At 42.2% G+C, this 25,337-nt stretch overlaps 2 protein-coding genes across 2 annotated transcripts in view; one reads left to right on the plus strand and one right to left on the minus strand.

Moving 5' to 3' along the window:
* LOC131882453 (uncharacterized) overlaps positions 1-2,079 on the plus strand; it is a 12,783-nt gene extending 10,704 nt beyond the window's left edge. Inside the window, exons 2-4 of the mRNA XM_059229598.1 lie at positions 216-689; positions 775-980; positions 1,894-2,079. Of these exons, the coding sequence (XP_059085581.1) occupies positions 281-689; positions 775-980; positions 1,894-2,079 (801 nt within the window). The 5' untranslated portion in view covers positions 216-280. The remainder of the gene's footprint in view (positions 1-215; positions 690-774; positions 981-1,893) is intronic.
* Positions 2,080-11,976: 9,897 nt separating this feature from the next.
* Positions 11,977-24,906, minus strand: LOC131882760 (Golgi apparatus protein 1-like; the record flags this gene model as incomplete). The annotated part of the gene is given in 16 exon segments (XM_059230010.1): positions 11,977-12,374; positions 12,467-12,680; positions 13,356-13,502; positions 14,863-15,118; positions 15,212-15,454; positions 16,120-16,279; positions 16,339-16,538; positions 16,622-16,759; positions 19,172-19,373; positions 19,465-19,757; positions 19,823-19,996; positions 20,447-20,767; positions 20,844-21,053; positions 21,883-22,161; positions 24,147-24,352; positions 24,439-24,906. Coding segments are annotated over 16 exon segments (3,705 nt in total). The 3' UTR covers positions 11,977-12,121.
* Positions 24,907-25,337: the final 431 nt, after the last annotated feature.

The raw sequence follows: 25,337 nt of genomic DNA on the forward strand, positions 1-25,337 counted from the left end.
TATTTCAAAACCATTCAGCGTTACGAAATAACTCTCTTCAGAATTCCACAAGTGTTCCTACCATCCTCGATTTCTTCCCAACACTTGCAAACCAAAAGAGAGAGTCATAAAGGAGACAGGCAGAAACTTCAGACACCGTTCCTAAACCAATCAACAAGTACCACCTCGCGAGTAATTTCAACTAAACCACACACTTTTACGTTCTGATCAAATAGGCTCCTTCTCTCAGCCTCACAGTTCGTGGGAACCCGGTAGTGAAACGAGGTCTCATTCTTCAATCATGGGTCGTGAGCACACAATTGGGTTGGTATTGGTCCTTCTCGTCACTTTGGGAGCTTATCAAGGAGTTTCAAGTCAAGGGGTTGAAATACCGGCTAAAGATACTGAGCGGAAGGAACTCCAGCTCACGAATGTCAATCTCGTAAGCGACAAAGCAGTTTCAAAGAAGTCAGACGAGAAGGTGGCCGAACCAATCAAAGGATGGGATTCAATGCCGGAGACAAATTGGAAGCCTAGTAATGGGAACGAGGAACTCAAACGCCAAGCTGAAGATCATGAAGCTTCCGTCAATCAGACATCCAAGAGACACAAACTCTCCGTCGATCGTCCAAAGATAGAAGACACCTTCGATGCCACCATTTCCATTGCAGACAGGCCTGAATGTCAGAGCGATCTGGAAGCGTCCCAAGGTATGATTAGCCCCTAGCTCGATTTCACAAATGTTCTGGGGATTTTTTTTTAAATGGATCATTCCCATGAATTTGATTTTTTTAGCCTGCAAGGAGATTTTGCGATCCAATTCAAATTATCGCAAGAACACTTTGGCCTTGATCTCATGCCTACTCAGTCCCGATAATGAGGCTGAATCTCAAGGGTCCGAGCCCAGAACTCTCAAGATTTCCAACGCGTGCGAAATATTGGTTTGGAAATACGAGGTGGCTCTCACTCAAATAAAGGCCATCACCAATAAGATACGATCGGTGAGTAATTGTCACTTTAAGAAAACCTCTAAATCTCTAGGCGAACCATTTAGTTTGCGGTGTTAAAAACCACCTTATTATAATTCTAAAACCACTCCAAGGATGCCAAAGCCAACCATGTTGGAGGAAATAAGTCGGAAGCGACAGATTTCGGATTGCTTCAGATTATCTCATTGAGGCATGATTCCGGGGGCGGATGGATCCGCAACATGCCACATGAGCAAAGATAAGGATGACTTTGAAGAAGTGATCTCGGTGGACAATCCAGTACGGGTCACGCTTGGTGACGGAGGATGCGTAGATGCACAAAGCATGGGAAAGATTCGGATTGTGACCCTAGTCGGTGTTCAAAGTCGAAATTGCTCACTGCATGATATTTTGTATGTTCCCGAGCTTGCGCATAACTTGATCAGTATTTCCAAATCATCTGATCAAGGAGTTAAAGCTGTATTTGACCGCAATACATGCCAATTTCAGAATTCGAGGGGCATCACTTTTGCTGTTGCCATGAAGTTCGACAAGTTGAATCACCTAAGATGTACTTCAGATAAAGCTGCGACAAATGCTGTCACTGGTGAAGATTCAATTGTAAAGAAGAGGCATCAGAAGCTCGGACATCTCGGGATCAACGAATTGGTCAGTCAAGGAATGGTTAATGGACTCGACGCTCAGAAAGTCCGGAATCTGACACCCTGTAATCCGTGTGTGAGAGGGAAGCTCGATAGACAATCCTTTACCAAGCAGTCAACCCGACGAGCAGATCAACTTCTTGGACTTGTTCACAGTAATTTGTGCGGCAAGATGGGGGAGCCAGCCCCCTCTCAGGGGATGCAATTATTTCTTGATATTTGTGGATGATAAGTCACGCTACGTTTGGGTTTTCATTCTCAAGATGAAGAGCGATGTTTTTCAGATCTTCTTGAATTGGAAAGCTCAAGTAGAGAAGGAAACAGGGCGCAAACTCAAGGCTTTAAGAACTGACAATGGAGGAGAGTACACCTCAAGAGAGTTCGAGGATTTCTTGACGCAAAGGAGGGAATCAAGCACGAGCTGGCTGTCCCGAGAAATCCGGAGTAAATTGGCGTGGCTGAACTATTGAATCGAATATTAATTGAATCCTCTCGTGCCATGATGATTGATGGAGGCTTCCCTTGTTAAATTTTGATGTAATCAACCATGTATTTTAACCAAAAAAAGTGTACATTTCTCTTGAGTAAAAAAACTGAGAGTAGGCGTGAACTACTCAACTGGTTTCACAAAAAAACGACGAGAACAAAAATGCTCGGGAAGAGCCGGAACATAAAATAAAACATTACACGGAAGCTTAGGTAAGGCTTGTAGATGATGATGAGATACAATTATCCCCCCCCCCTTCATTTCTGTCTTTTCCACGAAACTGGACCACCGGCCAACATGAACACATAGCCGGATATGGATCTCCGATCTTCAGGATTTCCTTCCCAATCTGAGTCCGAGAACTCAACCACTTTACTTGCGCCAGTGCAAGAATAGTAGATTCCAAGATCTAATAAATCTGGTAATAATATAATTTATTAGTTTAATAATAATCTGTTAAATAATCTGGTTAACTCACTCCAGTGTTCTTACCTAGGCTGAGATCCAAACTTGGCCATGGTAGCGACGGCAAATGCCGGATCAGGTCTTGTTCTCATTGCGAGGTACAGCAGGCCACCAACGATTGATTGATATTCAGTGGGGTGGACCGATGTGTCCTCTTCTTTGGCCTTGACCAATTTCACATTGATTTCCATTGGCGCGTCAACCGGCTTGGATTGGCTCATTCCGGATTTTTCAAACAAGCCCCGGGCAAATTGTGGTTGTCCCATGAAAATCATGTCACCTCCGATGTTTCGGTCCACACTGATGACAAGAAAGTGACGTAAGCGGCCGGGGTCCTTGGGCCTTGAAGCATGTGGATGGCCTCATTTTGTTCCTTTCCAGATCGCTTTCGCTTTTCCCAGCAAGAACGAGATCGTCCACGTAAATAGCTAGGTAGATGATATTGTTGGATTCTCCCCTCAAGTTTTACAAACATGGATCTTCAATAGTTTGGACGAAACCAAGTCCATTTAGAACTTTGCCCAACGTGAAGTTCCAACATTGGGGAGATTGTTTTAACCCATACAGGCTCTTCTTTAATTTACAGACATAGCCTTCCTTGCCTGCCACCTCGAAGCCTTCAGGTTGTCGCACATATAAATTTTCATCGATTTCGCCATTCAAGAATGCGGTAGTGACGTCCATTTGATGAATGAAGAATCCTTGGGCAGCAGAAATGGCAAGGAGACTTCGAATCGTTTCAAACCTTACAACTGGACAAAATGTCTCATCTTAATCCAGCCCATATTGTTGTGCAAAGCCCTTGGCAACCAACCTGGCCTTGTACCGCTCGGCCTTTCCGTGCTCGTCTTGCTTGGCCTTGTACACCACTTTGTTCCAATGACGTATTTGTCCTTGGGTTGCGCATAAATTTCTAGACAGTCGATGTCGGACGACTGGCCACTGGGCTGGTAAAACAGTACAATGGATGGTCTCCTGGGAATTGACTGCAAACCGGTTTATTGTACTGTTTAGCCAACCGAGTGGTCGGTCCTCCGACATCCAATGTCTAGAAATTAATGTAGTTCTTTGACGCGAGCCGGTTTTCTCTTCGTCCACACATGGCTATAGCAGAGCCCAAAATATGACCGGGTCACTTTTTTAAAAATTATTTGCAGGAAAAGAATATTCCCGGGGTCGCGTCACCAAAAAGAAGTACTATGTTCCGTCCACCAGCCAGGGGTGAAAGGTCCTGACTTATTAAATTCCCGTGGTGAACGGAAGCATGGAACTCTTGACCGAAGCACTAGGTAAAAATACCTTGATAGCTCTCAAAGATGGAGAGCACCTAGTACATGAGCTTCAATTTCATAGACCTATTTTAAGGCCTTCGGTTATAACCCTAATCAGGGGAAACAATCAATAGTTCGACCTTCTTTTATCAGGGCCGCAAACAATCATCAATTGACTAAGGATACAAATCACTAGCCACCTCGATTCCCCACGGTCCCAGATCAATCTAGGTTGTCTGGCGTACACGAAGCTAGATGCAAGCGACCTCTGCCGTCACGGACCACTTCTCCCTTTTAGTTGCCTAACTTGGTTGTGGCACCAACTCTTGCACGTCATTCTCCTGGAGGGAATCAAGCTCATTACTCATTGCTTCCTTCCACAGGTGGGAGTCGTCATATATGAGAGCTTCGTGAAATGTAGTGGGACCCATATTCCCTTTCATCGCTGAGCAGGTCAATTCACCATAGTGCTGTGGCTCCTTTCTCATGCACCGTGCGCGTGGGTGAGATTCACCATCATTCAACATCCGAGGGTCATCTTTTTCTATTTCCTCAGGCTCATCCTCTGGTTCTTGATTATTAACCTCAAAATTCCGCCCAGTATCGTCATGAACAACAATGGGATCATGAGCACCATCAAGGACGACAAGCTGACCTGGCTTTTCATACCCTTCAGATCGGAATCCGTTCTTAAGCTCGTCAAATCTCACGTCCCGCCTAAAATCACACGCCTTTGAGCCCAATCAAATAGCCTATAGCATTTTACGCCATCTCCATAGCCAAGCATGGTCAGGGGCTTTGATTTGGGGTGCAACTTTCCCCTCTCTTCTTTGGGAACGTACACATGGACCAGGCACCCAACATGACGTAAATGCGCCAAATCTGGTTTCTTGTTTGTCCAAGCCTCTATCGGCGTTTTCCCAACCAACGCTTTGCTAGGGCTCTGATGACGTAGGTAAGTGGTCGTTGAAAGAACTTCAGCCCAAAACCGAAGAGGAAGCTTGGCATCGAACAACATGGCGCTGGTGGCCTCAACAAGCTTTCGGTTCATCTGCTCGGATACACCATTTTGCTTGGGTGTACGCAGGATTGTCAGCTCATGTTGAACTCCATCCTTGGTGAGGTATTTTTAAAATGGATCAGGCGCGTACTCTCCTCCATTGTCAGTTCGCAACACCTTTAACTGACATCCGGACTCTTTCTCAACTTTGGCCTTCCATTCCAGGAATACAATGAAGACCTCGATCTTCTTTTTGATCACATAGGTCCAGACAACCGCGTATTATCTTGAATAAATGTTAGGAAATATTCCCCACCCCCAAGAGATGATACACCCATTTTCCCGCATACATCAATCACTAAGAACTAGACCCAGTTTCTCGCACGAACGTCGAACGGTGTATCTTCCCTTGTACGCAGGGAGACCCAGTTTCTCGCACGAACGTCGAACGGTGTATCTTCCCTTGTACGCAGGGCTCGCACACGTCCTTTGAACTCGCCGTTACCAAGCTCATACTAGTAGCCAAATCTCTTCTGATTAGTTCCTCAAGTCCGCTAGGGCCGAGATGTCCCATGCGACGATGCCAGATCTGAAAATTCCTTTCAGACTCCATTTCCTTAGATATCATGGCCCCGAGAGAGGGAGGCACATGACATAGGTGATACAGACCATCGCCTTGCTTGGCGACGGCAACAACCCCTTTCGTCTTGCTTAAGATGGAACACTTTCTTCCATTGAACTCGAACAACACCCCACGCTGGGATACCTTAGACACGCTGAGAAGATTGAAAGATAGTTCGGGCACAAATAAAACATCATGCAGCGTGTACTCAATTAATTTGCCATTCACTCGCATAATAAGTGATATCTGGCCTTGTTGATTTGCTTGAACGCCGCGGCCGTCCCTTAGCACAATGTTTACCAAAGCCTCTAAGACCTCCACATCCTTAAACATCCTGAGGTCTTTGCACATGAGGCACGTGGCTCCCGAGTCAATGATCCATGTTAGAGGTTGTTCTGCCCGGGTGTTGGAAATCACGTGTGCCGTTAATCCAACGCTCTCGTCCGCATTCTTCATTCCAACTTGATATTGCCGAGCGAACAATTTCTTGGACTTGGATGCCATCTTGACTTTGCAGTTACCCTTGATATGGCCTCGCTTTCCGCATCAAAAGCATTTGATCAATCCCTGTTGATGGGACGACAACAGGCCTCTCTCGACTTCACTTGTTCCGCCCATTCCTGTATTCTTCCGCTCGTCACTGAGCAACCGTTCTGTGACCAATTCCCACGATGGGGCCTCGAAGTGGGCTTGCAACGCGGTGACAAGAACCTTGTAGCTCTGAGGCAGGCTTGCCAACAGATAGATGACTCGATCTTCCTCCTCTAGTGCGCTACCCACAACGTCCAGCTCCTGGAACAACTCCGACATAGATTTCAGGTGGGCTTGCAGGCTCCCCCCTTCATTAAAACGGCACGTATAAAAGCGCTTCCTCAAATGAAGCTTGTTTGCCCAAGTTTTCTTTCGAAATTGGTTCTCTAACGTATCCCACGCCACTTAAGGATCGAGTGGATTGCCCAACAGGTACAACAGTCCCGGGTCCACAGACAGCACAATCACCACCAACGCCCAATCCTTTCAAGCTACAAACTTCCTTGACGGTTCTCCATCTCCTGGCGAGGGAGGGGCCTCGGATCCGCACACAATTCCCCACAATCCGTCCTTGTTCAAGGACATCTTCACCTGGACTTTCCATGTGGGATAATTTGATCCGTTCAAGGGCACGACCCATAAACGTTGATCCGTAGACATCATTCTAAACTTCGATGGAGCAATGGTCGTGATAGTGACCCATAACCTGTTAGTTTTTGATGTAATCAACCGTATATTTTAACCGTTGAACTGTATGTTTCTCTTGAGAAAAAAAACTGAGAGCAGGCGTGAACTACCCAACTGGTTTTACATAAACGACGAGAGCAAAAATACGCGGGAAGAGCCGGAACATAAGATAAAACATTACACAGAAACTTAGAAAAGGAGTGTCGATGATGATGAGATACAATTATAACATCCCTGAAAGGTTTTGGGTGGAATTAGTGAAGACTTCGCCCTATCTTAAAAACCGTTGGACTACTAAGGGCCCCACTCTGTTTGAGGCTTGTACAGGATCAAAACCTGATGTGTCACATCTTCGCCGAATTGGATGTGTTGCGTTCAGACACATTCCAGAGGAAGAAAGGCGCAAGTTAGACGATAAGGCCGAGCGAGTCATCATGATTGGGTACAAGGATAACGTCAAGGGATATCGCGTGTACAATCAAGAAGGTGGAAGAATGCTCCATTGTTGGAGTGTGGTCATTCACGGGGACCAAATTGGCTTCCGTGAACCCCCGGATCAGAATTCCAAGGATATGCTTGACCTACACGATATTGTTGGTCAAGAGGAAGTGACGCAACAACAAACCGAGCCCCCGGAGACTATCCAGCGGCCCCAGTCAAATGTGTCAGTCAGAATGGCAGGCAACAGATCGTCTGGGTGAGTGGGTGACAGTGGCGTCATGTGACCCTTGCTGTGTTACAGAAGCCCTAGATAGAGATGATGCAGTGAGTGAAAGAACGTCATGGTCGAGGAAATTGATCCTCTAAGACAAAACGAAGTTTGGGATCTTGTGGACACGCCCAGAGGCAAGGACATCGTTGAGACCAAGTGGGTTTTTTAAGATCAAGAAAGACGAAACGGGTCAACCATCGAAGTATAAAGCCCGACTGGTTGCAAAAGGGTTTAGTCAGAAACATGGTTCAGATTACGACGGAACATTCTTTCTTGTTGATCATTTTGAAACCATCCGAATCATGTTAGCTTTTGAAACCAAACTGCAGATGAGAGTGGAGCAAACGGACATCCGAACTGCTTTTCTCAATGGTGAACTGGAGGAGGACGTTTCCATCGAGTATCCTGAGATGTTTGGAGTAAGCAAAATCAAGGACCAAGTGTGTAAGCTCAAAAAAAAGCTTGTACGGGTTGAAGCAGTCCCCTAGTTGTTGGAATGCCCTGTTGGATGAATACCTCAAAGAATTGGGGTTCATCCAAATTTCATCCAACATTCCAATTCCGATTGGGCAGATGACACAGAGGATCGAAGATCAACCTCCGGATACGTATTCCGTGTTGGTGGAGGTCCTGTATCATGGAAAAGCACCAAACAACAGACCGTCGCACTCTCGATCGCGGACGCCGAGTATATGGCATTATCGAATGCAACTCAAGAAGCTATCTGGCTTCGGCGACTTGTGGAGAGAATGGGACAAGTTTTCAATGGACCAACCGATATTTTTGAGGACAGTCTTCCTTCGATTGGACTTGCCAAAAATCCTCAATATCATGGACGTGCAAAACACATTGACATTCGATTCCACTTTACCCGTGAACAAGTTCAGCGTGGAATTATCGAGTTGCAATACTGTCGATTGGAGGACATGGTGGCGGAGATGTTCATGAAAGACCTCCCAAAGATCAAACTGGCAAAGTTATGTGATATGTGTGGAGTTACCCGCCTGTCTGTCGAATAAAGCCCAGTTTTGATCAAATCCGTTTGAATCAACCCATGATGGGATTTTTTCTTCACTGTTTCACACACTCCATTTGTGATCCTAGACCTACCGACTGAGCCATGCGATGATATATTAGTCTTAATTGTAAGATGGCAAACACGTTCGTTATTCGCTTAACCCGATCCCGTCCAGAGCAGAAAAACCAACTGATGTCAGTGGTAGCTAGATTCTACTAAAATGAGTCTCTTTGTTCGACTTGAGTACAGTGAATGACCGGAGTCCATTGCTGGACTCAAGTCTTTTGCCGGACTCGCCCCAGCACCACACCTTCTTCAATCCTCAAATCGGATTCAATCTCAGTTTTCCATCCTAGTGTAAAGCCGCCCTTCCGATTGCAATGGGACTTCATTTTGAGAGCTTGGCGCACTTCTTCACACTCTTGTTGAAAGAAATTTTCTGCATTTGCCGCCAAATGCTTCATTTTGAACACATAGAACAATGATGCGCTTTTCGATCCATCCATTTTCATCACGGCTAGCCTGAAGAGTGAATTTTGACATCTGTTTTCAGTTTCGAATACGGTCAAATAAGTCTCAAAGCACATAGTTTTCAATGTCTCCAAGAGCAAGGCATTACTGCTCGACAGGGTTAAAAAGTTCATGCCCATTTACTTCCTTGATGGTAGTCCAATACTAATGATTGAACATGTGAGAGATCTTGGCGTTCATTATGAAGGGAATTTCTCCTTCGCGACCCATTGCTCCAAGACAGCCAGTCGTGTAAATTCTGTAGTAGGATAGATAAAACGCTTCTTCACTACGCGACGCCTGTGCGCGCTTCGACTACTATTTTGCACATATGTTCGTCCGATTCTTGAGTGCGCCTCTTCTGTGTGGTCCCCCAGGTTACAGAACTCTACTAATATCTCAATCCGTTCAAAGAATAATGACGAGGCTGGCAACAGAAAGTGTAGGTCTGGGTTATCTAGATCGCCTACATCTTTGGGGTCTTCCATCTTTGGAGCAGAGAGGAATTGGAGCTGATTTGGTTATCTTTTTTGAGATATCCAATCGACAAATGCTAGTCAGGAATCTCTATTCTGTGAATGGTGTCATCCTCCTAGTCAGTGACGTCTCCATCAGGGCCACTAGGTGCGTTTTTTAGCTTGATGTATTTTTTACTTGATGCATTTTCTTCTTCTTTTTTTTGACACTACTAACGTATTTGTGTAATTGTTACTTTTTATATATGTGAGACAGTCATTGCGTTCGGTGCTGTACCACTTTTCGGAGGGTAAATTTGATTACTTCTTCTCACACTTTTATTATCTCGAACGCAACCTTCGTTTCTCTTTTTTCCTATCTTATTTTTGTGCCAATACTCTGTCGTACACACTGTGTTTTTGAGTGGCTTTGAACAATAAAAATAACAATAAAAGCAATAAATCTTCCATGCACCCAACATATTGCCTTATAGCACGAGACAAGGCTCTCTGAACGGTCTGAGAGCCTTGTTGGGACGGTTGGCCATTGTGATGTTGGATGCTTTAGGAAGCCTGGACCAGTGAGCCCCCTTGATTCGCCCAACAAATTAGCGACAGTAATATTCATCGTCATATATTACCATCGCTGGGTGCAAGCCCATCATTCTGCACCCTTATGGGCTGAATTTTAAGTGCTCATAAGATGTGAAACAAACGTTTGATTGCTTTCAAAGTTGGCTTTTTTTATTTCCGTCCTCCTCTTCTCCTTCTTGGTCTACGAAGGAACTGGATCTGATAGATTGTGATAGAATGTGCAGATAAAGAATACGATAAAAGTTATATTTTCATGAGGCATGCTTTCATCATCTTCTTACAGTCAGCGGCAAAAAGGATGACTTGGGTTGGATGGACTAGTTTGAGCCAAAACTTTTTATTTTTGCCTTTTTAGCACTTCCAAGGCCCGAATCGGGAACGTTATTGTTAAGAATCAAAGCATAGACACCTAACACATATTATGCAAAAGAAATGTAAAGCACCTATGTTTCCTTTTCATACTATAACACTCGTGACGACGGCCTTGATAGTGCTAAAAAGAGCAAGTAACGGCCCAAACTAGTCTCAATCGTTTAAGACTGTTCAAACGGCCCATTACGCGCTTGGAATTACCTAAACTATCAAAATAACCCCCTAGTGTATCCTCTTGAGCACGAAAACATGTACTATTACCATCCTTAACGATCCTTACCTTGATCAAAGCTGTTCAATGTATGACAAAGATCGCAAGTTCCCACGACATACAGTTAATAGTACTCGTTCCCTCAACAAGGCCAAAAGTAAAGTTGGGACGTTAACAATTGGGCGTATTGATGTGGCAACTTTTCTGATACCTAATTACAGACTAGCTTCTCACATGTGTGGGACATCTATCGATGAAAAAGTAAGGGAACTACAGACTGAATTTTCTGACTATGGGCTGAAGAGCACTTGCGGCAAGTTGATAGGAGCTTTAAAAGGTATCGGTTCAACCTAACAAGACTTGGATCAAATCTACTCTTGGGTCACAGAGAGTGACATGGCCTTGGATGGAATGAAATTCCGTTCAATGACCTGCGAGTCTGCACCTTTTAACATGCCAATTGTAGACAATGGAGGTAAAGATATTGAGCAAGTCTCGTCCATGACGGATTTGGGTGTAGTCCTCCAAAATAATGAAAAGTTCGATGAGCATATCCAGTTGAAGGTGGGTAAAGCTTTTCAAATATGTGGTTGGATATATCGCACGTTTAAGTCCAGAGACAGCATCACGATGCTAACTCTGTACATGGCGATTTTTCAGCCACATATTGAATATGCTTATCCCATTTGGGCTCCAATGAGTTCAGTAGGTTTGCAAAAGGTCGAACAAGTCCAAAGATGTTTCACTAGGAAAAGATGTTTCACTAGGAACATCACAGGAGTGAGAGAGCTCACGTATTGTGAGAGACTAAAAAAGTTGGGACTGCACAGTGTTCAGATAAGGTACAAAAGTATCTGATACTGTACGTCTTCAAAAGCATTCATGAGGTTTTAGGGTCAATTGTGGTGACCGCAGAGACTTAATGTGCATTTTGAGAGCACCTTCAAGCCCTTGAGAATCCAGGCTAGTTCGAACAATGAAGTCTACTTCTCTTCTTTCTCGGGCTCCTTCATTGTTTAATTTGCTTCCCTCTAATATTCGTAGGGAATACGTAGGCCTTGTTGATCCGGTAGTATCTTTCAAGCAGACTTGGACCAATTTTTAAGTAGCATTCCACATCAACCCTACATTCTAGGACTAGCTCGGTCTGGCAACTCAAATTCGTTGCTAGACCGCAAATCACATGAAGTTTAAAAGGTAAAAATTAGACGAAATACTACCTTTCATTAAAGAAGAAAGGAAAGCGTGACCATGAGAATGGTGGATATTTGCATTTCTCATCTTTTACTAACCAATCAATTTCTAAGAATATTTCTGATTAGGGTCTTTTGTTTTGGGAATGCCGATTTTCATCTAGTTAACATTTGGATATTCCGTGGCTTTATAAAAGGATGTACTTTCTACTCCTTGCATTGAAACAAGCACAACATCATAAGTAGATCATTCATTTACTTTTAGTTAAAACAGACATGAAAAAAATCATATCACAATTGCAGCCCAAAAAAAAACAATTCCTCGGCTTTGCAGGGACAAAATTCACTTCTATCACAAGACTCAGTGGGATCGCTTGGGCATCTTTACTTGGATTTCAACTCTTGTCGAAGTCTTCGGGTAGTGCGCCCGCACATAATTCCAACCAAGAAGATGATTCCCACCAAAAGCAACCCCACTAAGAAGAAGTGGTTCCGACTAGGGGAATTGCTCACATGTTCCAGCAATTGGCTTACACTCTGAAGGGGAACGATCTCCATGGCCAGATTATACATCTTGATACGTTCTTCCATAATCCGCGCACAGCTGGGTTCCAACTTCAACTTTGGATTCTCAAAGGCGTCTGCTGTACAACTCATCCGCCTTGGCCGTACAGCAGGTCCATAATCCGCGCACAGCTGGGTTCCAACTTCAACTTTGGATTCTCAAAGGCGTTCTTCAGGCAACTGATCTTTTGTCCAAGATCGGAGGTAGAGACATCGTGGCAAAACTTGGCTGCGTCCACGCCACATCTGCGGTGAAGAGCCGTGTCCATGTTAATGTCTTGTCGTTCGTCCTCGATAGTCTTGGCCAGTTCTTGCATGCATTCTCTCGAGTCTCCGTTCTGGGTGACTTTTCTCTCAATGAATAACGTTTTCAAACATTCTGAAAAAGAAACAAACATGAACTGATGAGCAAAGAAACGAGAAAATAGCTCTAAGATGCCACACTTTTTCAAGAGATTATTCAATGAACAATTCATTGCCCAAGTACTGTGACTCAATGAGGAAGCCAGCAACTCTTAATTATGAGATATAAATAAGAATTGAACACGAAGCTGTATACTTCATGATTGACACGGGCCAAAACTTTGGCAATCCTCATTTCCAACAAAATAATACAAGAAACAGAACAGTTTCCCAAGTTTGTGGTAACTCATATTAATGGAGAAAAACATCTTATCAAAGTCAGGCATCTGAGAGCATATTCTTGTGTTTCTACGTTTGCTTGTCCGCAACGAGAGGAGTAAGAGGGGAATGAAAAGGACTTTTGTCAGTAGATCTGCCGAATGCAAAGATTTTTTACGTCCGAAAAAATCCCTCTTCAAATAATCTCCCTTAAAGATCACAACCTTATTGTCATGAGTTGAGGCAAAAAGTACAGCCATCAGACGATTTGCAAGTCATTGGCTGTAGGACGCGCAGCTCCTACTTAAAACATATATTGAGGTAGCTCAATTTCATTACATGTACGTATTTTGAAGGCAAATGATTTCCAAGCTAAAGAACCACTAAATATCACCTGATGACGCAAGCTTTGTTGGGGCTTTAAATATCATACCTTCAATTTGTCCGTCCTCGTCGGCAACGTCATTGTTAGACCCAAGTTTTTGATGGCAGATTTGAACGCTCAAGGGACATTTCTGCATAATCAAAGGTTTTGCCCGAATGTCCACCGATGATTGCCTCATGAGGTTTTTGACTTCCTCTGAAATAAAGACGTGTAGAAAAAGTGCATTTGTAAATCTTCTCTGGTATTCATCAGTGGAACAGAATGGGGGATGCAATTTATCCCATTTCATGCATTTTTGTCTACACTACACATTTCACGCAAATCTTTCCTCTTTCCTATATTTTTCCTAATTTGAGTGGTTTGGAGGATAGAGTACTCAATATTAACCACAATATAAGTCGCTCCCCAGTAACTATAGGCCGATTTCTGCAGCATATTGAACAATGAAGGAGCCTGAGAAAGAAGAGAGGTGGACTTCATTGTTTTAACTAGCCTGGATTCTCGAGGGCTTGAAGGTGCTCTCAAAACGCACGTTGACAATTCTGCTCTAAATCACAGGTAAACAATAAAACAGTGCAAATATAACAAGGATTGTAACCACAACCATCCTCAATGCTCTTAAGAGTACGCCCAATTTTCAGCCCTACAATAGTCAGAGAGTCACTTTGAAGAGAGAAACGATAAATTGAAGGCCACTCTGGAGCGTGTAGGAAAAACATGTATCGAGCATTTTTTGAATTTTTGACTCGGTATAATTGCATTATTTTAAAATGTAATGGGATTTCGGTTTCCCTTTCGAAAAACGGATCGAATTATTATAATTTTGTTGCTACTGCTCCGTCCAAACGGCTACTTTTGAGCTCAATATTTGCCTATAGTGATGCTGGCGATCTGACAACGTTGCTTGCCGATGCTTTTCACACAAAATGGTTCAAATGCTTTTTAGAGTCTTGGTAGAAATATCCAAACACATCTGGGCATTTTTCATACTCACAAAATAATAAGCAACATATTTTTTTTATTGCTTTATGGAATTCTCGCCCACATGAGGAACTTAGATGCCTGTAAATATTAAAAAACCTTTTTCAACGTTTTAACGTGGCTTGACGAGAGGAAAATCACGTTTTCCGTCAGGCAACTACAATACTTGTGTCATGCTTAACAGAAAATGTAAATTGATAGTTAGTTATATATTTGATCCTATCAGTCAGTACCTTCCAGCCACTAAACCCAGTCAGGAATGAAATAGAGTTTCTAGCACTGGTGGTTAGTTTCCTTTAGGTTGTTGAGAGTCAAGATTCTACCCATGAAAACCGATTTTCAGAACAGAAAAAGTGACTTGACTCTCTTCGTTGTGGTCCCTCGAGGATAAGCTAGACAAAAGCCGTGAGCGTTAACAAGATGTGCTTAAAAAATCTAGCTTGTCTAGTGGGAGGGACTCTTCTCATTCCAAAAGCTCTATTTGAAATCACTCAACAGGCTCTTGCTAAACAAGAAGACGGGACCCACTCAGTAATCGAATGAGTCTTGACTTCGTTCTGAAACCATTGCTTACTTTGACATGGCACTGTCAACGTGTCCCGTTGGCTTCTCAAGCGATCTTTCAGACACTCGATGACTTTGCCTTCCATGAAATCGTCTGCCATTTTCTTTTCTTCCACCAACATGACGTGAGCACAATGGTCTGGAAGATCCCTAGCACACGCTTGTTGAAGCCGAGGATTCAATCGGTAGTCTTTCATTTGTTGAACAATACGTTGAATGACCAATCCACGACAAGCCCGATCAAAGTTGAGGGAGCTTTGATTTTCCTAAAACAGAAAAAAATAATTACCGGTCACATGAATCGACAATTATTCCCTCCAAACGCCCGAGCACACGGCATCTGCAGAACAAACACGCACTTTCAAGCAGTTGAGTATTGCGTTGGGTTCGCCATTCGTCTCCGAGCAATGAGTTTTGATCTCGTTACCACACACTTTGGTCAAGGTGTGGTCTAAACTATTCATCATAACCTCTTCCTTTTCCTGCCTGAAAACCACTTGACGACAAGATGGAGTCAGATCTTCATGAGGCTGACTCTTCAGACACTCCAAGGTTCGGTCGTTTTCGCAGACAGTGCCCAATTCCTCGTAACAGTTTTTAGCCTGAAAACGAAGGAACAGAATTGAACCAATAATTTTGTGCCCTTTCATGTTATGTGGTTATGATATTCAAAATCCGATCATACCAAAAGCTACAGGGCCCGTAAAAAAGTGAAAATATTGTTAGAAACATGGAGCGTCGTGTTTACATGGTCTGATTGTGTAAGGTCGGGTCTAAGAGTACTGGGATGTTTCAAACTCGAGCCTTGAGCTTCCCCGGATTTATGATTATTAACCTCACGTTGCACTTAATTGCTCGATCAGAGGCCAGTTTCAGTCTCTCAATTGGTGACAGAAGCCTCCTCTGCGAGCATCTAAAAGCCTCAGTCTCGTGTTATCATTAACCTCAACATACTTGAAAAGCGGATCCCAAATTGCCAAATTTTTGGGTCAATGAAAGTTTGGTCATTTCCTAACTTTTTAAAATGTTTGAAGCCCTTTTTCAACTTATTTCCACTTTTTGGGACCTTTTTAGTTAGTTTTCAATCCTGTTTCTTGCCCAAAAGGGCCAAAAAACACGTAGAGTCAATCTGAAGCGTGGCACAAATCAAACTCATGCATTTATGAGCCTTTTACGCATACAGTCACAAAGTACGCCTTTGGCTTCCAGATCTAGCCAAAATATACTTAAAAATTAGATCCGATGTGGAGTGTCAATCTTTTCTTACCAAGTTTGGATTCAATTTGATGTCCGAGTGCTTCTGAAGGAGATTGAATTTCAGTTCCATCCTGCACGCTTTGGGAATTCGGGGCACCGAGTTGGTGATGAAATCTTGTTGAATAATGTTGCTCAAACATCTGAGTACTTCCAACTTGCTTTGGGGAACCCTGAAAGAGACAATTAAAGGTCATGGAAAGGCTCAGATTTGGGTCGGAACAAAACTTACGGCTGACAATGCAGATTCACACTCTCCTGACAATGATTCTTGAATTTAGTGGAGAAATGCCAATCCTTCATGGTCAAGATCTGCCAATGCTCCACCATTACAGAACATTTCCGGGTCATCAAACTTGATTGCTCATCCTCATGTTCCAGTTTATATCTGATCAGACAACGCATCACATAGCCGTTATCATTCCGCTTAAGCTGGTTTCAGACATGGCCAAAAAGGAAAAGACAAGAGCAAGGTAAAGCTTGATATTGCTTGCCTTGGGAATGAAAAGACTTACGTCATCTTTGCATTTTGCTTCAATGACCTCATGGCAAGAAATCATGACGGGCGCGTTGAGACGAGTGTTCTTAGCCTGGATCTTGGTATTCGTTCGAACCGACTCTTGACATTCTTCGTCCAGTGATTGGAAGTTTTCCTATGGAAATAAATAGGAGTATGAATATTACACCTTCTTGCCACCACGATATTGAATTTCTTTTTAAAAATAGCTTGATCGAATTGAACTGCATTGAACCTTCAAAACGCTCGTCTATTATGAGGTGTATCCATGGCTTTATTACTTTACTTATTAGTTTATTTAAGGTACTCTATTTCAAATGTTGGAACTCAGTTTTGTCTGAGCAAAGCAATGAAGTTTTCTTTGTAAATCATACACATTTTGACGTGTTTTCATGATGTATGGTCATGAGGTGAATGGTTAATTTGGGAAGAGTTGACTTACTATTACTCCAAAAAAACTTGAAAAACTTTATTGGCATTATTATTTTTCTGTTGTTGAACTGAAATTGACCTTTTTGACGAAATATTATGCATGTGCAAGATGCTGATCAGTCTAGGAGGCAGCAAAGACAAGACAAGAATCTGCTCCCTAGGGATAGTAGGTTCAAATCCTGGTACTGGAAGATTTGATATAATTTTCCTTTTCATCTACGTGTTGCTTGGTTTGATAGGCAAAATTAGCCCTTGCAGCCTCTTCAGAACGTGTTGGTGCCGTTTTGGGGGGAAAGTTTATTTGCAATTTTTTGTGCAAATTCGGTGGATTTCCGTGCAAATTTGCTGTCAAAAAAGACCATATTTATGTGCAAGTTTTGGCCGTCCCTACTGATGACATTTGCCTTTCCAGATTGACGCTAATTTTGTCATTATATTCCCTCAAATCATTGAAAAAGCCACCCTCTCACAGTGACCACTTCTACGCAACTTTTTTCCTTCTCATGCACCGCAACTTCCGTGTGTGCTTTCAACTACATGATTCTCCTAAGCTCATTCTACTCATGCATATCCAAGGCGATTTAGGTAGTGCTATATTCTACAAATTATCTCTCTATTTCAAATATTTGCTGCCCTAATTAATTACACCGTCGTCCTGTCAAATCTTGTGAAGTAATCACTACAATGTAGTGAGAAAACGTTGAAAAAATATAAAAATGTACTAAAATATGAAACAAGCAGACAACAATATTTATGCAACAATAATTCAAAACGTAACTAACCTCTACCTTATATTGGTTGGTGGTTTTCGCTTTGCTCCTTTTTCCGAGATCTAACAGTCATATAAACTTACAAACATACGTACAGAGATTTGTTATCGGGAGACCAATTGCAAGAATTACAGAGAAATACTCCATAATCCATCCGAGATCTACATTTTTCCGAAACCATCTGATGTCTCCAAGGAGTGCTGGTATCATTTGATTATTCATTGAATCAGGTAAACCCTGCTAACCATATATGTTTTACCTTGCCGCTCTAACCTCTATTTAAAGTAAAATCATCCCTAGGTATCATATATAGTGGCCCATGTACGGAACACCCTGCTCAAGACCAGAGGCGAGTTTTTATACGCTCATACCTCTGAATTAAGGCTTAGACGTTACCCAGAATGAGCATCTGCTCATCACTTAGGTATGTGCATTTTCCTACCGGTTAACATCCAAGCCCTTAACTCCGAGCCTCATATTGACTAAATCATTAGCTTACTATTTTATAGAAACAAGGGTAAAATGGGCGTGAGATGTTAGAAAGATACTCAGACCTATCACTTCAATGTTCAGATCATTATTTTTAAGCATCTTGATATTGCAATAGGGGACAAATGACTACAATTGAATTGGCTTTAAAACCAATATCACCATGGTGTGGGAATCCAAGACCCTCGTGTACAGACAACTTACTCGAAAGTTCGTTTAAAAAAGTTGAGATACGCCTTCAGTTACTTATCAATACCAGCCTACATCATGTCCTCTTCGGAGGAAACGATCAAAGGAGAAGAACTCGCTCGAAATTGAAAAATTGCATATTTGAAAATAAAACTATATCTTTTAGCTTTTCCAGTCTTTGGTTTGGAGCATAGTATTGTGTAAGAAGGCATCATTTGGCATGTAGTTCTTCTAAATTTCCTCTAAAGCATAACAATATTTTTCAATTTTTCTCTTAATCGTCGGTTTTAGTTATTTTGTGCTTAAAAATCACAACAAAGTAATTTTGTCTTGGAAATGGCGAACTAGTTCAAAATTTAATTTGGCCTTAAAAACTAGTGTTCCTACGTCTAAATATGAAAATATAACTTATATCATTTCTATCCTTTTTGTGCGTGTTCCATTCGTTTTTACATTCATTCAAGCTTTAATTCAGGGTTTCAGCTCGGCTTCCATGTTTCGATACTCACGGGAACGATTTCTTTTTTCTCGCTTTCCCGTGAAAAAATGTCGGTCGGGATATCAGAAACTCGGCTAATGCATGGCACATCCTTCACGGCTCTTTTCTTATTCACTGATCGAAACACACCGGATACACCATAGATTCTCGTTGAATTTTGACACTTTACCTGCAGACAGTGAAATTCTGCTCCATCTTGAGTTTTGTTATTGCATAGGTAAACCAAGTGACCGCGGCAGTTCTCCTCGATTTCTGGATGAAGGTTCACCGAAATGGCACGTTGCTCTAAGACTTTGACCACTTGATCAGCGCATGCATCTGTGAGTTCAACTTCATCTTTTTCAAGCTCCACGTCTTCAGGATACAAATGCCTGTAGTAATCATTAGAGATCAATATATTTCGTCTTTTGTTCGTTTGTTAGCTTGATTGCTTGGCTTCTTGGTGTTTGTTCGAGTACTCACCTAACCAGGCAGGGGAAAATCAGTTTCCGATCGTCTAGTTCGTCAACATCATTTCTATTGGCTTTGAAACCCCAATTTTCATCAGCAAAGCATAATTTCTTGGCGTCTGAGAGGCACTTCGAGTACAATTTGGGGGTCAAGGAGAAATCTCGGGCCAGAAAATATTGTACTTCCATGAGTGTACCCATACATTCTTGAGTCATGTGACGGGAGTTTTCCCCGGCCAAGGTCATTAAGCAACTCACCACCGCTCCATTGCTATTCTCCTGACTGCAGCCGCTATTGACTACGTCCTTTGGGGAAAAAGACCTTCATTTTTGCAAGAGAGTTTTCGGCGAATTGCAAATAAATGTTTTACCTGACAATTCTTCCGGAGGACAGGATCCACTTTCCAATTGGACCCTACATTGGACGCTTTCATTAGCATTTGGACCGCCCGAAGGCAATCCTGGCTTTGAAGTTCTCTATGGGCAGCGTTTTTCATCAAGCAATGGATCGTGTTTCCTCCAGGTCCTTCATCCGCACACGACGTCTGAAAGAAGTTATGCAGTTTCAGACTAATTTAATATGCTACGTTTTTTTCTTCTTTTTTTTTTTTTGCAAATTTCGTGTCATGTTGTCATTTTAAGTGTTTTTTAGCATTTAAACAGGCTGACATGTTACATGCGTTAGAGATTCTTTAAAAAAAGTGTTTTGATGATTTTCTTGACCATCACAAAGATTTTTTTCGAGCCTTCGACTAATTATTTAGCCCCGAAAGGATTTTTGAACCTCAGTCATACCAAAACTATGTGCTGCTTTACAACTGGAAGAATTCAGCTTCGATACTTTATTTACTCACTTGAACTTATCATGATTTCAATGCTACTAACCAACATTATTTATCTCACTTTCATTTCGTGGGATTTGCCGATCCCGATTTATTGTAAGGTAAGTAATGGTGTTTGTGTATCTCTTAAAAGGTTTAATTACAAGTTCTCACCTGAATGTCATCTTTGCATGATAACATGATCTCTGGAGAGATCCGATAATCCTCCATGATCATTTTTCGATGGGTTTCCACTTCCGACAGGCAAAGTGGGGAAATTGCATCTTTCTTATCATTCGCCACATTCTCCAAGCAAATCAATACTTCAGATAATTGGATTTGAGGCACATTCGAGGAGAGGTCTTCAAAACAACGGTTCTCTTTTACTTCTTTCTTGCATGATTTGTAAATTCCCTTGCTCGCTTTAAAGTCCAAGGCTATCAATTTTTGCCTCCGGGTTAGCTGCCTTTGACAGCTCTTGGTCATTTTTGGATCCTAGCAAGATAGAGGATAGTTGATATTTGTAGGGTATCCAAATTGGTGTAAATGAAAAATAAGGAATAGAACTCACAAATTTCTTTTTCATCAGGCACTTGTAGATCTCTCCATTGCCAGATCTGACATCGGAACAGATTTCTCGCCGGTTTTTTTGACAAGCCAAGAAAAGACGCCGATCCAGATGATAATCCTCGCTCTGATACTCAGCAATGGCGAAGATTTCTTTTTTGCAAACAGGAGACAACTTCTTTGGGCTGGCACTCAAACATGCCAAAACGTCGCCCTGAAATGCATGGCAAATTTGCAAATATTTGCACTAGTAGTAGGTACCGAACGATCAGCACCACCCCAATATAAGAGACACATTTCCTAATCCTACAACAATAAATTAAAACCTGAGGAAAGAAACTCTGTCTAACAAGAATACCATTGAACTTGACAAACTAGCAAAGAAACTAAGACTAGCAAATTTATTGTACCATTTGTGAGCGACGATTTCGATCCCGCCCTTTAAATGAAGGTTTACGAACAAGCCTTAAAGCCAAAATTAAGTCCCCCCGTCAAATATTGGCCTTTGATTTTGTGCCATCGGGAGGTCCTAATTTTGTGACAACGGGAGTATTTTCCAACACTTTTTCTAACACTTGTTTCACTCTTTTTTTTTAATACGCGAATCCTGTTTTGGAGCTGGCACAGATCAGAGGCATTTTATTTTGCTCTTGTTTTTATCTCCCAAGAATTTTGCGCCAAGTTGTGACTTCCTCTACTGCTCCTTGGTTGCCGCGAACGTGTAGGGTTCGTGGTGCTTGTGTGTGGGTGAATAGATGAGAATCACCATTTATTCACTCAATTTGGTTTGTTTTTTCACGGCTCTTTGATAATTACAGAAAATATTCTGTCCTGTTTATGGTAAGGACCCTAAAGGGTGTTAAAACCTTATCAAGTTCGGCCTTGAGAATTACAGTAGGAAGAAGGGATGTTTAAAGGTAGATTGCCCCTTTTTTCCACCCATGCATGTGTCGTCAGTTCATGAGACTTAAGACGTGCTTTTAACTTACGGTGTTACTCCTGAAATTAAAAACAATATCCTGTATCCATGTAGGAGTACCCACCTGAGAATGGTAGGACTCTTCTTCTTGTAGAACTCGACCGCATTCTAATCGATCAATGTCAGCCCCACATTTCTCGACGAACCCGCCAATCAGATGATAGTCACTGAAGACCAAGGCCTCGACTTGGTTAATGACAGCTTTGCATGACTCAACCCAATGAATCAAGGGATCATCCTTCCTCGCCATTATGCATCCAAGAATGTGGCCTTGATTAGCAGGAGTATCCGTGGCATTCACCGACAAACACGGCTGCAGATCCTTCTCGTTTTCTTTACAGGCCTAAATAGAATGATCAAGGTTGTTTCAAACATTTTGGGAGTTTTATTGATTTTTCATCTAGATCCTTTTCCAATTTATTGAAATGATATAGTTGGTCTGTGGGTGTGCACGATCGTTAAAAGAAATGTAACGTTCTACCTGCGGGTCGGAAAGATGATTTTTTTTTGTTAAATTAAGTTTTCAACTATTTCGGTCATTTTTGGGCCAAACAGCTTTTTCACGAATTTTAAATATAAAAAAGCCTAAAACCGAGGATTTTCGGGGAAGTTAGAGAATTTTGACCATTTTTAGGGGAAATTTAGCCGAAATAAAGAAGGACGTTTAAGTCTACCTTGGGTGACAATCTTTGTCCCCGCTCAATGATTGGCTTGGCATTGATCCCCCAAGCTTTCATTAAGAGTAACTGTTGAGCATATAGGGGCATATTACAAGGGATCTCACTGGGGGGGGCTAGTCCTCTAGGTAGATCTAACTTTTATTGCCAAGTGGCGATTGGTATCCCTCCCATCGTTTGTAGCCAAAATGATGGTCGAAAATGTACATAAGCGCAATCTTGAGGTCAGAACCAAAACAAAGGCCCTGATGAAGAATGGCAGGAGGCTGAGGGATGTGCGCGAGCCCTTTGGAGTCCATCATCGAACCTTTAGTGCGTGGAATATTTCATGCAAAAACAACAAACCCCTTAACGACAGACCACGGGCGAAGAAAGATCTGGGATTGCAGGAGTTAGTCTTCAGACGTCCAAAATGCAGAGGGTTACCAATCTCCATGAGACTAAAACTGGATCATTCATTCTATTGTGAAAGGTTTTTCAATAGACCCTTTTCATGACAAATTGAGACTCAAAATGATCAAGTAATTCTTTGAGGGCGGGGGAAGGATTTCAGGATTTCATATTCAAAACCAACGACCTTCTGATGACTAACAAGAGGCCAAGGGAACTGGGTGAGCCTTTCGGTGTCCATCCTCAAACCATTGATGAGTAGAGAACTTTATGCAAGGACGGGGAATCTCTTTACTACAGACCAGACCAAGGGTATAGATCGGGGGGTTACGAGAGTCAGTCTTTAGATGGCCAAAAAGTCAGAGGGTTACCAATGTCCTTACGACTAGAATTGAATCATTCATAGTTTAGCGTTAGGCTATTCAATAATCCCGGGAAATGATGCTTTCACTCAGAGGGTCTTCCTAGAAGTTTAAATTTTTACTGATGTAAAGGCAAGACTCAATCCAATGAGCAAGAACATTAGATTTGAATCACTGAACAAAATAAAACCAACTTTCTTTCACTCTTTTATAACTTTTTTTACGTTTACGAAACTTATTTTGGCTGATTTTTATAACTTAAACACAACTATTTTGACCAAAATAAACTATTTTTTAGACCCTTAGCCATAACTCTTGATTCAAAAGTTGCATCAACTCAAAATCAACGTCATATCACTGAACAATTGACCAACCGGCTTGAAAACTTAGAAAATCATCACATTGCGTCTTTTTTCATTTTATAACTAAGACTCGTCCTTGCAATGATCATTTTTTAAAATAGTGCGTATTTATGACTCCAGTCAAGGATGGCGTCATCTTTGGGCAGAGACGGTAGGTAGGGAGGGGACAGCGTTCGCCAATTTCGAGCTTAATCAAAAGTGCGCGTCAAAAGCAATGAGCTCTTGAAATTCAGTGTTCGACACTTTCTTAGTCGACGAAGCCCAACATGTGTGAATGGAGATACATTCGGTTCATCTGCATAAAAGTTGCGTTTCCCTCTCCCTACCGTCTATTCCAGTGGTGACGTGGCTTGCCCCGGCATTTCGACTTCAACACGCTGCAAGGGTCTGATTGAAATTCAAGGCAGATTTTAAGTCAGACGAGTATGCAAATTAAACGCTTGACGTGTTAGAATTATAATAAGGTGTTTTTTAACACCGCAAACTAAATGGTTCGCCTAGAGATTTAGAGGTTTTCTTAAAGTGACAATTACTCACCGATCGTATCTTATTGGTGATGGCCTTATTTTGAGTGAGAGCCACCTCGTATTTCCAAACCATATTTTCGCACGCGTTGGAAATCTTGAGAGTTCTGGGCTCGGACCCTTGAGATTCAGCTTCATTATCGGGACTGAGTAGGCATGAGATCAAGGCCAAAGTGTTCTTGCGATAATTTGAATTGGATCGCAAAATCTCCTTGCAGGCTAAAAAAATCAAACTCATGGGAATGATCCATTTAAAAAAAAATCCCCCAGAACATTTGTGAAATCGAGCTAGGGGCTAATCATACCTTGGGACGCTTCCAGATCGCTCTGACATTCAGGCCTGTCTGCAATGGAAATGGTGGCATCGAAGGTGTCTTCTATCTTTGGACGATCGACGGAGAGTTTGTGTCTCTTGGATGTCTGATTGACGGAAGCTTCATGATCTTCAGCTTGGCGTTTGAGTTCCTCGTTCCCATTACTAGGCTTCCAATTTGTCTCCGGCATTGAATTCCATCCTTTGATTGGTTCGGCCACCTTCTCGTCTGACTTCTTTGAAACTGCTTTGTCGCTTACGAGATTGACATTCGTGAGCTGGAGTTCCTTCTGCTCATTATCTTTAGCCGGTATTTCAACCCCTTGACTTGAAACTCCTTGATAAGCTCCCAAAGTGACGAGAAGGACCAATACCAACCCAATTGTGTGCTCACGACCCATGATTGAAGAATGAGACCTCGTTTCACTACCGGGTTCCCACGAACTGTGAGGCTGAGAGAAGGAGCCTAAATTTTGATCANGTGTGCTCACGACCCATGATTGAAGAATGAGACCTCGTTTCACTACCGGGTTCCCACGAACTGTGAGGCTGAGAGAAGGAGCCTAAATTTTGATCAATACGTAAAAGTTTGTTAATTGGTTTAGGAACAATGCTTGAAGGGCTGCTCTTCTGGTTTGCAGATGTTAAAAAAACTGACGATGGCAGGAACACCTGTGGAATTCTGAGAGAGCCGATTTCTTAACCCTGAGTGGTTTTGAAATAAAACTGATCTTAAAGATAAAGTTTAAAACTTTAAATTTTAAAAAACGTTTTTAGGTATCCACCCCGTTTATATGAGCGTAGCTATAAACGTAATCCAAGTTTAGTCGTAGATGCAAATTGAAGAAATGAAGAATTGGTAGTCTTTTTCAACCACCCTGACATTTTTAA

Source organism: Tigriopus californicus, chromosome 6 (genome assembly GCF_007210705.1).
Source record: "Tigriopus californicus strain San Diego chromosome 6, Tcal_SD_v2.1, whole genome shotgun sequence".
In the NCBI taxonomy this organism is placed as follows: domain Eukaryota; kingdom Metazoa; phylum Arthropoda; class Copepoda; order Harpacticoida; family Harpacticidae; genus Tigriopus; species Tigriopus californicus.